Source organism: Amblyraja radiata, chromosome 19 (assembly GCF_010909765.2).
Source record: "Amblyraja radiata isolate CabotCenter1 chromosome 19, sAmbRad1.1.pri, whole genome shotgun sequence".
In the NCBI taxonomy this organism is placed as follows: domain Eukaryota; kingdom Metazoa; phylum Chordata; class Chondrichthyes; order Rajiformes; family Rajidae; genus Amblyraja; species Amblyraja radiata.
The window spans coordinates 36,735,822-36,751,758 of record NC_045974.1 but is presented as its reverse complement, the minus strand read 5'-3'; the positions used below and the strand labels follow the sequence as shown (position 1 = coordinate 36,751,758).

Below are 15,937 nucleotides of genomic sequence, written 5' to 3'. Positions count from 1 at the left end.
TAAAGAGAGATTAGATATCATGAAATGCATACGTGCTATTTTGTTAAAAATGCTCTCATAAATAATCTTCCTTCTAAATAGATCTATCTATATATTAAAACTCTTTGTGTGTGTGTGTGTGTGTGTGTGTGTGTGTGTGTGTGTGTGTGTGTGTGTGTGTGTGTGTGTGTGTGTGTGTGTGTGTGTGTGTGTCAGATTCCATTTTCTGATTAGATTTTTGCCCTTTGATTCCTTGGTCCGCCAACACCACATGCTCAAATCTCGTCATTTTTTCCATTTCGGTAGAGATTTCACTTTTACATTCTCAGTTCCACTCCTCATTAAATTTTGTCGTGTTTAAGTACACATTTTTAATAAAATCCTCCCCCCCCCCCCCAAAATTTCAAAGTGTTTAAAAAAACAGCTCTCATCCATAGAATGTTGGTGAACGTTCCATCGTGTGATGTCACAATGCCATTCCTCGCAGATGTCCAATCGGAATGGATCTCATTTACATATGCCTTTGCACCAGCCCCAGTCCCCAGCACCCCCCCACCCCCGCAGCCCATGTCGAAGCGCGTGATCACGTGTGTGGGAATAGAGAAAGAGGATTGGGGGTGATAGAGAATGGGGAACAGATGGGCTGCCCCTACCCCTCCCCCTTCCACTCTTTCCCCTCTCTCCCCCCCACCCCTCTCCCTCCACACTCTTCCCCCTCCCTCCCCTACACCATCTCCCTCCTCCCCTCCCTCCCCCACACCTCTCTCCCCATCCCCCACACCTCTCCCCCATCCCCCACTCCTCCCCCTCTACCACCCCTCTCCATCTCCCTCTCCCTCTCCTCCCACCCCCCTTCCCTCTCCCCCCACCCTCCTACCCCATCTCTCTCCTCCCCTCCCTCCTCCCCCACACCTCTCTCCCCCTCTCTATTCCTCTCTCCCCCTCCCCCATTCCTCTCTCCTCCCCCTCATCACCTCTCCTCCCCCTCACCATCTGCCTATCCTCACCCCTCTCCCTCTCCTCCCACTGCCATCCCTCTCTCCCCCACCCCCCTTCCCTCTCCCCCACCCCTTTCCCCTCCATACTCTTCCCCCTCTCTCCCCTACCCCATCTCCCCTCCCTCCCCCACACCTCTCCCCCTCCTCTCTCTCCTCTCCCCTCTCCTCAGCCCCTCCTCCTCCCACCCCCTTCCCTCTCTTCCCCCACCCCTTCCCCCAACCCCTCTGTCCCTTCCACCACTCCCCCTACCCCTCCTGCTCCTTCCCCACTCTTCCACCTCTCCCCCCCACCCCTCTCCCCCTCCCTCCACACTCTTCCCCTTCCCTCCCCTACCCCATCTCCCTCCTCACCTCCCTCCCCCCTCCCCACCCTCTCTCCTCCCCCTCCCCCACCCCTCTCTCCTCCCCTCTTCATCTCCCTCTCCCTCCCACCCACATCCCCCTCTCCCCCACCCCGTTCCCCTCCCTCCCCCCCTCCATCCCTCCCTCCCCCCTCCGCCACACCTCCCTTCCACCACCCCCCTTCCCTCTCCCACACCCCCTTCCCTCTCACCCCACCCCCTTCCACACTCTTCCTCATCCCTCCACACTCTTCCCCCTCCCCTACCCCCATACCTCTCTCCCCTCCCCCTCACCATCTCCCTCTCCTCACTCCTCTCCCTCTCCCCCTCCCACCCCATCCCTCTCTCCCCCACCCCCCTTCACTCTCTACCCCACCCCATTCCCTCTCCCCCAGCCCCCTTCCCCCCACCCCTCTGTCCCTCTTCCACCACTCGCCCTACCCCTCCCTTACACTCTTCCACTTTTCTCCCCCTTACTCCCCGGGTCTGCATGGTCTAGTATACAATAAAAGTGCTTCTTTCCCCCTTTTCACTTACCCCAATAAGAGATTAAATTCCATTCATCAAGTACTTTACGATATATCTCAATAAAATTTTGTTACACAAAGGATGGTGGGTGCATGGAACGAGCTGCCAGATAAGGTGGTCGAGGCAAGTATTATCACAATATTTAAAAACATTTAGACAGGTACATGGACAGGACAGGTGTAGAGGGATATGGGCCAAATGCAGGCAGGTGGGACTAATCTAGATGAGGCATGTTGGTCGGCGTGGACATGTTGGGTCAACAGGCCTGTTTCTAGTCAGTATGACTAGAAAACTTTAAACTTTGGGCTACATACTATTTAGTTCTACTTGGTACGTCTGCACCATTTCACTTTTTAACATCCCTTTCTTTGTTTTTGTAGTGGCATCTTTAAGGGAAAACATAAAGATTTTCACTCCCAAACCTTCCAAAAATATAGTTACCGTCTAAATGCAATGAACTGCGATGTCACATGATCTTCAAGTCCTGGGGCACCTCCTAACATACCATTGATAGACTCTTGAAGAACTACTAAAGAAAGAAGAAATAGGCTGTTATCACACACCAATACAACATAGCCAGATCCAGATATAATGCATTGCACAAATTTCAATTTATTTCAGCGCCAAGAGAAGCAAGCATCTATACTTTTCATTCAGCTAAATGGCATCCTACATTCTTCTCATTACATTATTGAACAAAAGCCTGCCTTTGAAGGTGCAATTATGCCTAATTCCAAACACATTTCAAGTTTTAGAGCGTAGACACAAAATGCTGGAGTAACTCAGCGGGACAGGCAGCATCTGTGGAGAGAAGGAATGGGCGACATTTCGGGTCGAGAGCCTTGCCTTCACAGTTGTAATCACCCAGCCACTTGGAAACAATATTCAACTGCATTAATCCATTTGGGACTTTGGTGGTGCTGGACTAGCAGACTTTCCAAACTATTGGATGTTATTTTTATTAATACTTCTGTAGGAGCCATGAAGCTTAAGTCAGTATTATTATCATGTCTGATATGTTTAGTTTTAGTTTTTATCTGCCTGTACTTTTGTTTCTGAATGTGGATGTGAAAACTATATATTTACATGCACAATTATGCATGTGCAATTAAGTTTTTTTGGGGGGGAGGGGTAAAACACGATTAGTGGCAGGGTATAATTGCACCGAGGGTACATAGAATCAATCGATCCTGCCTAGATATAATTCTAGGACAACTGCCGATTTCTCACAGCAATACACCAGCGGAAGCTAACGTCAAGGTTCTGACAAAGCCATTACAAGTTCAATATTATCAACAAATATTTGACATAAAATATTCATTTTCTGAATAAACTGAAAATAATAAATAAAAATGAACAAAGTCGATGCTCACCAGATTGGCTAGAATCGAGCGAAACCAGAATGAATTTTTTATCAGATGCTGGAATTGAGATTCCTATCCCTCTCAATATAGGCCACACTGCATCATATTCCAACATTTTATAAGTTGACTTAAGTCCTATCTCAGCAATCCTAGAAATAAGGATATAACAATTTCAGTTTTTGCAAGAAAATTCAGACATCAAGACAAATCTTCTGCACATTATTTCAAAAACAAACTTCCTCTCAACATCCTCAACCCCCATTGATTTTTCATCTTCTCTTTAATTAATGATTCAAAAGTAGCAACTGAAATTAGTGTTTCACCCAGACTTGCTCAATTCATTGTGCAAACAGGGCAGATGCAATCACATAGGAAAGCTGCTTAAAGAATATCTTGTCAGTGTGATAACAGGACCCTCATTTTGAAATACACAAGTACTTGCATTAGTTTCATTATCGCTGGCACATGGGCCAGTAGTTCATCCTTGTCAATTCTTTGCAAAAAATATTGCACTAATCAGCTATTAAAAAAGTGACCAACAATGCAAAAGAAACCCAAAGAAGCTGCCAATACAGCACCAAAAGTAAAGCAAATAAATTAGAAATATTTCTAAAGAAAAGGAAATCTATTGCAGCAAGTGGCAAAAATACATTTTTGTAAAATGAAATCTAATTCTATTTGTGAGCCTGTCTAACTCCATCAAAGAGTAATGAAGAATATCTGATGATTTTTTATATATGTAAAATTAAGATAAAACTTCTTAAGTTAAACAAATGTAAGTGGATATAATACATGAGAATAAGAAATAAAATATACCTGGCAGCATTTTCTACTATCAGTCGACTCTCTGCACGGTGATTAATCGATAGGTCAATGGCCCATCCAATGTTGTATAAACTAAAGTATATGTCCTTAAACATGTTGCCGGGCTCGATACTGGGCAACTGTCTAATATCACCTAGAAGAAATAAAAAATGTAAAGTACTGTAGAAATATATGTAGGATGGGATTGGACATGCAACTGTGAGGCAATTTAACAGGAACCTCTTATTATTTTGTTTCATAATTTATTTCCTCTGATACAGACAAAGCAATCAGTAATGAGATCAGAGGCAGACACAAAGCACAGGTGTAACTCAGCAAGCAACTCTAGAGAACATGGAATCTGAAGAAGGGTTTAGGCCGGAAACGTTGCCTATTTCCTTCGCTCCATCGATGCTGCTGCACCCACTGAGTTTCTCCAACTTTTTTGTGTACCTTCTGGAGAACATGGATTGGTGACGCTTTTAGTAGGGACTCTTTTTCAGACTGATTGTACTGGGGAGGTGAAAGCAGGAAGAGGTGGGGTGGAACATAGTCTGGCATGAAAGGTTGATGTAAGGGGGCGTGTCGATTGGCAGATGGTTGGAGAAAGGCCAGAGATGAAAAGACAAAATTGTGAGATAATAGACAAGGGGAAAAGAAGTGGGAAGGGAAAAGGAAGAAATGTGAGTACAGATGGGGCACAGGAAACAGACGGGGCAAAATAATAATAATAATAATGGATGGGATTTATATAGCGCCTTTCTAATACTCACGGCGCTTAAAATGAGATGACGGAGGAGGTGGGCAGTGTTTGTAGGTAAGTTACCAAAAACTGAATAATTCAATATTCATGCCATTAGATTGAAAACTACCCAAGCAGAGCATGAGGTGTTGGTCTACAGTTTGTGTGTGGCCTCTCTCTGGCGATGGAGGAGACCGGGGACAGAAAAGTCAGTATGAGAATGGGAATGGGAAAATAGTTAATAACCAGGAGATCCTACAGGCCTTAGCGGACTGAGCGCAAGTATTTGGTGAAATGTTAGACTAGTTTTTGCTTGGTCTCTCCGATGTAAAGGTGGCCACATCGAGAGCACTGAATGTATAGATGAGGTTACAGGAGGTGCACGTGAATCTCTGCCTCACCTGGGAGGATTACTGGATTCTCGGAATGGATGTGCAAGAGACGGTATAGGAACAGGTGCTACATCTCCGATTCAGGAGAAAGTACCTGGGAGAGGGTGGAAGGGATGGATGAGTGAACCAAGAGTATGGGAAGGAACTGCAAATGCTGCTTTAAACCGAAGATAGACACAAAAAGCTGGAGTAACTCAATGGGTCAGACAGCATCTCTGGAGAAAATGAATAGCTGACCAAATAGGTCTTGGGTCGAGACCTTTCTTCAGAGGTTGCGGAGGGAAGCAGAAGGGGGTGTGGATAAGATACTACTGGTGGTGGGATCACATTGAAGGTGGTGGAAGTGGCAGAGAATGATACGTTGGATGCTGAGGGTGGGGGGGGGGGGGGGGGGGGCTCTATTCTTGTTCCATCTGGGGGAGGGGCGGGTGAGAACAGAAGTACCAGACAGAGGAGACGTGGGCGAGGCATCCTAGATGTTCCACACTTGAAAGCATCACATTGGGAGCAGATACAGTAGAAACAGAGACATTAAGAGTAGGGGATGGCATCATGGCAGGAGGCAGGGTGGGAGGAGTTGTATTCCGGATAACTGGGGGAGTCAATGGGTTTATGGTAGACATCAGTCGATAGTCTGTCCCGTGTGCTGGAGACAGTGAGAGCAAGAAAGGGGAGAGAGTGAATTTCAGGGCTGTGTGGAAGTTAGTGGTAAAGTTTATGAAGTCAGCAAGTTCTGCACAGGTGCAGGAGGCAGCACTATGCAGATGTAGCAGTGAAAGAGTTGGGGGATGGTACTAGTGTACGTTTGTATCACGGACTGTTCGACCTAACCAACACAAAGGCAGGCATACCTAGGTCCCATGTGAGTCCCCATGGCTACACCTTTAACTTGAAGAAAGTGAGAAAAGACAAAAAAGAGATGTTGAGGGTGTGACAAGCTTCACCAGGTGAAGGAGAGTGTTAGTAGAGGAGAACTGATCGGGTTGGATCTCTGTTCAAAGAAGAACCTGCCTTCACACCTTCTTGGTGGGATATTGAGATGTAAAGAGACTGGACGTCCAAGGTAGCGATGAGACAATGGGGGCCTAGAAATTGAAAGTTATTGAAGTCTTGAAGGACTTGCGGACATAGGTCAGAAGGGACGGGACAAGGGGGGAGATATTAAGATGAGTTCTCAACTGTGTGTCTATATTACCTGCATTCAATACAAACGTAACATAGATTTAACCTCAATCATCATTAAAGTCATATTTAACAATGCAGTGTTCATGGCCATAAACTCTGATAATTCTTATTAAATCACAGACAATGAATTATCAATCTAATCAGTAGCCATTGAATATTAAAATTGTAATCATACAATTTAATGTAACCCCGCTTAACAGCCTTACTCATTAATTTCATGTTATGTCTCTCTCTCTTCGAAAGTTCTTACAAAGCAAAACTGAAGCAAATTTCATAACCTCAGATGCAAATTTGTGAGAAATTAATTCCCAAAGTTACGCAGATACTCACCAAGGATTATAAGCTTTTTGAGATTGGCATATTTCATAAGCGATTTTAAAACAGTACTTAAAGTCTTCACCGAGACCAAACTTCCCTCATCAACAATCAAAACCTGAACTTCAGAAAACATCCAATCGAATACTTCTGGTTTTTCCTTGGAATATTTGGCATAGCTGAAACTCCACATTACCTGTTTTTGCAACAAAATTATCTTTTAACTGGTGGGTTTCAAAACATGCATTCTATTTATCTCTCTAATCAGTGTTCAAATAGGCATAAAACATGAGAACTAAGAACTTATTTTGTACCTTTAAAACTATTATGAAAAATTCATTTTTTAACGATTTTTCCCTTCTTACCCATCATAATTGTAAGTCCCTATTGTCATTCCCTTGGACAGGTCCCACCATCAGACAAACTTTATTTGTGTAATTAAATAATACTCATATCTGGATCTACAGTATATTTTTGATGAGGTCTGTGCACCAGAATAATGTTTTAAATTTTAATCAATTCAGCAATTTCAAAATCAGGGACAATTTTGTATCTGTGATATTTACAGAAGAGTGTCCATTGCGTAGTACTACGGATAAACAATTGCAACAATTATCAACAAGATAACCACTTACAAATAATTTGGTATATGTCAAAAAGGCCAAAAGGGACTTCTGCTCCAAGCTGGAGGATGAGATGGATGTTCGGCAACTGTGGCGGGGCTTGAATGCAATCACTTCCTACAAGGCGAAATCAGGAGGCAGCTCAAATGTCAGCAAAGCATCACTCACTGATGAGAATGCGTTCTATGCACGCTTTGACAGGATGAACACTGATCTGCCTTCCCGAGCCCCCATTCACCGTGATGGTATTTCGGTCACAGTCACAGAGGCTGACTTCAGAAGATCCTTCAGAGGCTGAACTATAACAGCCTATTGCATTTTATCTGTTTATTTATGTGTGTATATATATATTCCATGGTAGATGGACACACTGATCTGATCTCAGGGCCGACCTTAAGCCAATTGGACCAATTGCTCCCAATTGGGCCCCACGCCAGAGTAATCTACCCTCGGCTCAGGTAGATCTATCCGGTTGGAGGGGGGAGAGAGAGGTGGAGAGAGAGTAGAGGGGGAAGAAAAGGATAGACGGGGAGGGGGTGTGAGGGGGAATGGAGAAGGGGGAGATGGGTAATTCCCTCATTCCCCTCACCTGTCCTCTCTCCTGATACCCTTAGCCATAAGGGCCACATCTAACTCCCTCTTAAATATAGCCAATGAACTGGCCTCAAGTACCTTCTGTGGCAGAGAATTCCAGAGATTTGCCACTCTCTGTGTGAAAATTGTTTTTCTCATCTCAGTCCTAAAAGATTTCCCCCTTATCCTTAAACTGTGACCCCTTGTTCTGGACTTCCCCAACATCTGGAACAATCTTCCTGCATCTAGCCTGTCCAAACCCTTAAGAATTTTGTAAGTTTTTACAAGATCCCCCCCTCAATCTTTTAAATTCTAGAAGTCTATCCAGTCTTTCTTCATATGAAAGTCCTGACATCCCAGGAATCTGGTGAACCTTCTCTGTACTCCCTCTATGGCAAGAATGTCTTTCCTCAGATTAGGAGACCAAAACTGTACGCAATACTCCAGGTGTGGTCTCACCAAGACCCTGTACAACTGCAGTAGAACCTCCCTGCTCCTATACTCAAATCCTTTTGCTATGAATGCTAACATACCATTCGCTTTCTTCACTGCCTGCTGCACCTTTCAATGACTGGTGTACCATGACACCCAGGACTCGTTGCATCTCCCCTTTTCCTAATCGGCCACCATTAAGATAATAGTCTACTTTCCTGTTTTTGCCACCAAAGTGGATAACCTCACATTTATCCACATTATACTGCATCTGCCATGCATTTGCCCACTCACCCAGCCTATCCAAGTCACCTTGCAGCCTCCTAGCATCCTCCTCACAGCTAACACTGCCCCCCAGCTTCGTTTCATCCACAAACCTGGAGATGTTGCATTCAATTCCCTCGTCCAAATCATTAATATATATTGTAAATAGCTAAGGTCCCAGCACTGAGCCTTGCGGTACCCCACTAGTCACTGCCTGCCATTCTGAAAAGGACCCGTTTACTCCTACTCTTTGCTTCCTGTCTGCTAGCCAGTTCTCTATCCACATCAATACTGAACCCCCAATACCGTGTGCTTTAAGTTTGTGTACTAATCTCTTATGTGGGACCTTGTCGAAGGTCTTCTGAAAGTCCAGATATAACACATCCACTGGTTCTCCCTTATCCACTCTACTAATTACATCCTCGAAAAATTCTATAAGATTTGTCAGACATGATTTACCTTTCATAAATCCATGCTGACTTTGTCCAATGATTTCACCACTTTCCAAATGTGGTGCTATCCCATCTTTAATAACTGACTCTAGCAGTTTCCCCACTACCGATGTTAGACTAACTGGTCTGTAATTCCCCGTTTTCTCTCTCGCTCCCTTTTTAAAAAGTGGGGTTACATTAGCTACCCTCCAATCCTCAGGAACTACTCCAGAATCTAAAGAGTTTTGAAAAATTATCACTAATGCATCCACTATTTCTGGGGCTACTTTCGGATGCAGCCTATCTGGCCCTGGTGATTTATCGGCCTTTAATCTATTCAATTTACCTAACACCACTTCCCGGCTAACCTGGATTTCACTCAGTTCCTCCATCTCATTTGACCCCTGGTCCCCTGCTATTTCCGGCAGATTATTTATGTCTTCCTTAGTGAAGACTGAAGCAAAATAGTTATTCAAATGGTCTGCCATGTCCTTGTTCCCCATGATCAATTCACCTGTTTCTGACTGCAAGGGACCTACATTTGTTTTAACTAATCTTTTTCTCTTCACATATCTATAATAACTTTTATCGTCAGTTTTTATGTTCCCTGCCAGCTTTCTTTCATAATCTATTCTCCCTTTCCTAATTAAGCCCTTTGTCCTCCTGTGCTGGACTGAATTTCTCCCAGTCCTCTGGTAGGCTGATTTTTTCTGACTAATTTGTATACTTCATCTTTTGTTTTGATACTATCCCCGATTTCCCTTGTTATCCACGGATGCACTACTTTCCCTGATTTATTCTTTTGACAAACTGGGATGAACAATTGTTGTAGTTCATCCATGCAGTCTTTAAATGCCTTCCATTGCACATCCACCGTCTACCTTTTAAGAATCAATTGCCAGTCTATCTTGTCTAGTTCACGTCTCATACCCTCAAAGTTACCTTTCTTAAATTTCAGAACCCTTGTTTCTGAATTAATTATGTCGCTCTCCATCCTAATGAAGAACGCAACCATTTTATGGTCACTCTTGCCCAAGGGGCCACGCACAACAAGACTGCTAACTAACCCTTCCTCATTACTCAATACCCAGTCTAGAATAGCTTGCTCTCTCGTTGGTTCCTCTACATGTTGGTTTAGAAAACTATCCCGCAAACATTCCAAGAAATCCTCTTCCTCAGCACCCCTGCCAATTTGATTCACCCAATCTATATGTAGATTGAAGTCACCCATTATAACTGTTTTACCTTTGTTGCACGCATTTCTAATTTCCTGTTTGATGCCATCCCCAACTCCACTACTACTGTTAGGTGGCCTGTACACAACTCCTACTAGCGTTTTCTGCCCCTTAGTGTTTTGCAGCTCTACCCATATCGATTCCACATCCTCCAAGCTAATGTCCTTCCTTTCTACTGCGTTAATCTCCTCTCTAACCAGCAACGCTACCCCACCTCCTTTTCCTTTCTGTCTATCCCTCCTGAATATTGAATATCCCTAGATGTTCAGCTCCCAGCCTTGGTCACCCTGGAGCCATGTCTCCATGATCCCAACTATATCATAGTCATTAATAACTATCTGCACATTCAACTCATCCACCTTATTACGAATGCTCCTTGCATTGAGACACAAAGCCTTCAGGCTTGTTTTTACAACACTCTTACCCCTTATACAATTATGTTGAAAAGTGACCCTTTTCAACCTCGGTTACAAACCTCGGATTCAGCTCACACCCGTCCGTCAGCATCCGCTCCTGCCGCCGGCCCTCTCCCTCCCTCCTCTCCTCCTATCCCTCCCTTCCCTTCTTCACTCCCTCCCTTCTCTTCTTCCCTCCATCCTTTATCTCTTTTCCCTTGTCTCCTTCTCTCCCTCCCTTCTTTCTCTCCATCCCTCCCTACCTTCTTTCTCTACTTCCCTCACTCCCTTCTCTCGTTCCTCCGTTCTCTCCCTCCCTCCCTTTCCTCCCACACACACATAATGCGCAGACAGCTAACACACACACATCACGCACAGACAACTAACACACACAACTAAGTTAGGATAGCGTAGAAGCCCAAAGGGTAGGATGAGGCTGAAGCCCAAAATTTAATGCCTGAACTGGTTTTTCGCCAATAGTTATTGGTTTTCCAGAATCTAGTTAATTAATTTTTTTTTTCATTTCACAGTCACTAAAACAAGTGGTGTTGTAACTATGTACTTTTCAAATGTAGTTTAGATCTGTTTGGTCCATTAACTCGCAGGCACTTTTTAAGCGCACATTTTGATTACTTTCCACTCTACCATAGAGATATAAAGTGTATAATTTATTTGTATTTCTATGATTCCACAGACCTTGGCTGGGAACCTGGGGCTCACCAAAATTGTTCCTAATTAGGCCCCGCACCTCCTAAGGCCGGCCCTGTCTGATCTGTATTTATGCCTACAATATTCTGTTGTGCTGCAGCAAGCAAGAATTTCATTGTCCTATCTGGGACAAGACAATAAACTCTCTTGACTTGACGTCTATTTTCCTCAAAAAGGTCTTTCCCCGATGCCACAGCACCCTGTTTTAAACTTAAATAACAGCTTTACCAGCTCTTCTGAGCTTTTTATCAAATGTCTTCAAACTGTTCTTTTAGGATTATTGGACCAAACACCTCAGATTATGTATAAATTTACAAATTACATTCAAAGTAAAGCAAATCACATATTGTTCAAGTTTGAATAATTAATCTCCAGTCAATAACTAACTAAACTATACTGGTGGCGATCCATTTTAATTCATCTTCCCATTCCCATACTGACCTTTCTGTCCTGGGCCTCTTCCATTGTCAGTGTGAGGCCACACACAAAACAGAAACAAAATGCTGGAGTAACTTATGCTGGAGAAGGGTCTTGACCCAAAATGTCACCTATTCCTTCTCTCCACAGATATTGCCTGTCCCGCTGAGTTACTCCAGCATTTTGTGTCCACCTTCAATTAAACCAGCATCTGCAGTTCTTTCCAACACAGAATGAACATTGAATTCTCCAATTTCCGGTAACATTCCAAGCTCTCACCCCCACACCAGTCTCCCCACCCTCCCCCATCTCTTCCTTGTGCTCCATCCAGAAGCGCACCCCTTTCTCCCCCTACCCCACCTCCCCTTTCCCTACTCTATCTTACAACCTTTTTTCATTTCATCTCTGCTGTTTGACCACCCACCTGCCAAATCCATCCCCCGCCCACCCTCCACCACCTGTATTCACCATTTCCCAAGCTTCACCATTCAGGATGTTATATCTCAAGACATTCCTGCCTTTTTAAAAAGGGAATCAGGGATAATGGTATAACTTAGTTATTGAAAGGGAATCAAAAAAGTAGATTATGAAGTAAAGTAGATGAGCTTGAGGCTCAGTTACAGGTTGGTAGATATGACATTGTGGGGATTACTGAGACATGGCTGCAGGAGGATCGGGCCTGGGAACTTAATATTCAGGGTTATACATCCTATAGAAAGGACAGGCAGGTGGGCAGAGGGGGGGGGGGGGGTAGCTCTGCTGGTGAGGGATGGAATTCAGTCCCTTGCGAGGGAAGACATAGGGACTGACGAGGTAGATTCACTGGGGATTGAGTTGAGGAATTGTAAAGGCAAGAAGACACTAATTGGTGTTAGTTACAGACCCCCAAATAGTAGCCGGGATGTAGGGTGTAAGTTGCAGCAGGAGTTTAAACTGGCATGTAACAAAGATAATGCCAATGTGGTGATGGGGGATTTCAATATGCAGGTTGGTTCAGGACCCCAAGGAAGAGAGTTTGTAGAATGCCTCCGAGATGGATTCTTAGAGCAGCCTGTAATGGAGCCGACCAGAGAAAAGGCAATTCTGGATTTAGTGTTGTCCAATGAACCAGATATGATAAGAGAACTCGAGGTAAAGGTAGTGATCATAATATGATTAGTTTTAATCTGCAATTTGAGAAGGAGAAAGTTAAATCGCAAGTGTCAGTGATGCAGTTGAACAAAGGGGACTATGAAGGGATGAGAGGAGAGCTGGCCAAGGTAGACTGGAAAGGGATATTAGCAGGAATGACGGTGGAACAGCAATGGCAGGAATTTCTGGGCATAATCCAGAAGACGCAGGATCATTTCATTCCAAAAAGGAAGAAAGATTCTAAGGGGAGTAGGAGGCAACCGTGGCTGACAAGAGAAGTTAGGGATAGAATAAAACTAAAAGAAAAGATATATAACACAGCCAAGAGTAGCCGGAAGCCAGAGGATTGGGAAACTTTCATCGGACAACAGAAGGAAACAAAACGGGCAATACGGGCTGAAAAGATGAAGTACGAAGGGAAGCTGGCCAGGAATATAAAGAAGGACAGTAAAAGCTTCTTTAGATATGTTAAGGGAAAAAGAGTAGCAAAGTCAAATGTGGGTCCCTTGAAGGCAGACACGGGTGGAATTATTATGGGCAACAAGTAAATGGCAGAAGAGTTGAATAGGTACTTCGGATCTGTCTTCACTAATTCCGTCCCACTTAGGAAACCTGAACGGAAACCTCTGGAGACTTTGCGCCCCACCCAAGATTTCCGTGCGGTTCCCTGAGGTTGCAGGTGGTTGCCGGAGGTTGCAGGTAGTGGAAGCAGGTAGGGAGACTGACAAAAACCTCTGGGATCCTCAGGGGACCGCACGGAAACCTTGGGTGGGGCGCAAAGTCTCCAGAGGTTTCCGTTCAGGTTTCCTAAGTGGGACAGGGGACTCCGGAAGACAAACAATCTCCCAGATGTATTGGAGGACAGAGGATCTAAGGGGGTAGAGGAACTGAAAATTTTTTCATCATGTGCGAAATAGTATTGGGTAGGCTAATGGGACTGAAGGGTGATAAATCCCCCGGGCATGATGGTCTGCATCCCAGGGTCCTCAGGAGGTGGCTCTAGAAATAGTGGACGCATTGGTGATCATTTTCCAATGTTCAATAGATTCAGGATCAGTCCCTGTGGATTGGAGGATAGCTAATGTTATCCCACTTTTCAAGAAAGGAGCGAGAGAGAAAACGGGGAATAACAGACCAGTTAGCCTGACTTCGGTGGTGGGAAAGATGCTGGAGTCAATTATTAAAGAGGTAATAATGGGGCATTTGGATAGCAGTAAAATGATTAGTCCAAGTCAACATGGATTTATGAAAGGGAAATCATGCTTGACTAATCTTCTGGAATTTTTTGAGGATGTGACAAGTAAAATGGATGATGGGTTGCCAGTGGATGTAGTGTATCTAGACTTTCAGAAAGCCTTTGATAAGGTCCCGTACGGGAGACTGGTGACTAAAATTAGAGCACATGGTATTGGGGGTAGGGTGTTGACATGGATAGAAAATTGGTTGGCAGACCGGAAGCAAAGACTAGGAGTGAACGGGTCGTTTTCAGAATGGCAGGCAGAGGCGAGTGAATGACAAGGCTCGGTGTTGGGGCCGCAATTGTTTACCAAATATATTAATGATTTGGAAGAGGGAATTAGGAGCAACACTAGCAAGATTGCGGATGACACAAAACTGGGTGGCAGTGTGAACTATGATAAGGATGTTAGGAGGTTACAGGGTGACCTGGACAGGTTGAATGAGTGGGCAGATGCGTGGCAGATGCAGTATAATATAGATAAATGTGGGGTTATCCACTTTGGCGGCAAAAACAAAGGTGCAGATTATTATCTCAATGGGGTTAGGTTAGGTAAGTGCAGCGAGACCTGGGTGTTCTTGTACACCGTTCACTGAAAGTTGGCTTAAAGGTACAGCAGGCAGTGAAGAAAGTTACTGGAATGTTGGCCTTCATAACAAGAGGATTTCAGTATAGAGGCAAAGAGGTTCTTCTGCAGTTGTATAGGGCTCTGGTGAGACCACATCTGGAGTATTGTGTACAGTTTTGGTCTCCTAATTTGAAGAAGGACATCTTTGTGATTGAGGCAGTGTAGGTTCACGAGATTGATCCCTGGGATGGCGGGACTGTCATATGAAGAAAGATTGAAAAGGCTAGGCTTGTATTCACTGGAGTTTAGAAGGATGAGGGGGTATCTTATAGAAACATATAAAGTTATAAAAGGACTGGACAAGCTAGGTGCAGGAAAAATGTTCCCAATGTTGGGCGAGTACTGGGGCCACAGTCTTAGAATAAAGAGGAAGGTTATTTAAGACTGAGGTGAGAAAAAACTTTTTCACCCAGGGAGTTGTGAAATTATGGAATTCCCTGCCACAGAGGGTAGTGGAGGCCAGTGATGTGGTGTATCTAGACTTTCAGAAAGCTTTTGATAAGGTCCCGCACAGGAGACTGGTGACTAAAATTAAAGCACATGGTATTGGGGGTAGGGTGTTGACATGGATAGAAAATTGATTGGCAGACCGGAAGCAAAGAGTAGGAGAGAATGGGTCCTTTTCAGAATGGCAGGCAGTGGCGAGTGGAGTGCCGCAAGTCTCGGTGTTGGGGCCGCAATTGTTTACCATATATATTAATGATTTGGAAGTGGGAATTAGGAGCAACATAAGCAAGTTTGCAGATGACACAAAGCTGGGTGGCAGTGTGAACTGTGAAGGGGATGTTAGGAGGTTGAAGGGCGACTTGTCAGGTTGAGTGAGTGGGCAGATGCGTGGCAGATGCAGTATAATAGATAAATGTGAGGTTATCCACTTTGGCGGCAAAAACAAGGGGACAGATTATTATCTCAATGGGGTTAGGATAGGTAAGGGAGAGATGCAGCGAGACCTGGGTGTCCTTGTACACCGGTCACTGAATGTTGGCGTGCACGTACAGCAGGCAGTCAAGAAAGCTAATGGAATGTTGGCCTTCATAACAAGAGGATTTCAGTATAGGAGTAGAGAGGTTCTTCTGCAATTCTATAGGGCTCTGATGACACCACATTTGGAGTATTGTGTACAGTTTTGGTCTCCTAATTTGAGGAAGGACATCCTTGTGATTGAGGCAGTGCAGCGTAGATTCACGAGATTGATGCCGGGGATGGCGGGACTGT

At 44.5% G+C, this 15,937-nt stretch overlaps 2 protein-coding genes across 3 annotated transcripts in view; one reads left to right on the top strand and one right to left on the bottom strand.

The window, feature by feature from the left end:
* Nucleotides 1-15,937, top strand: part of grip1 (glutamate receptor interacting protein 1) — a 596,334-nt gene that overhangs the window by 545,341 nt on the left and 35,056 nt on the right. The gene's annotated exons all lie outside the window — the stretch shown is intronic.
* The window catches only part of LOC116984240 (DNA helicase B-like), a 55,418-nt gene that overhangs the window by 15,115 nt on the left and 24,366 nt on the right, over nucleotides 1-15,937 (bottom strand). The window contains exons 5-8 of the mRNA XM_033038358.1: nucleotides 6,664-6,844; nucleotides 4,027-4,168; nucleotides 3,220-3,359; nucleotides 2,288-2,375 (exon numbers count right to left, since the gene is read on the bottom strand). Of these exons, the coding sequence (XP_032894249.1) occupies nucleotides 2,288-2,375; nucleotides 3,220-3,359; nucleotides 4,027-4,168; nucleotides 6,664-6,844 (551 nt within the window). The remainder of the gene's footprint in view (nucleotides 1-2,287; nucleotides 2,376-3,219; nucleotides 3,360-4,026; nucleotides 4,169-6,663; nucleotides 6,845-15,937) is intronic.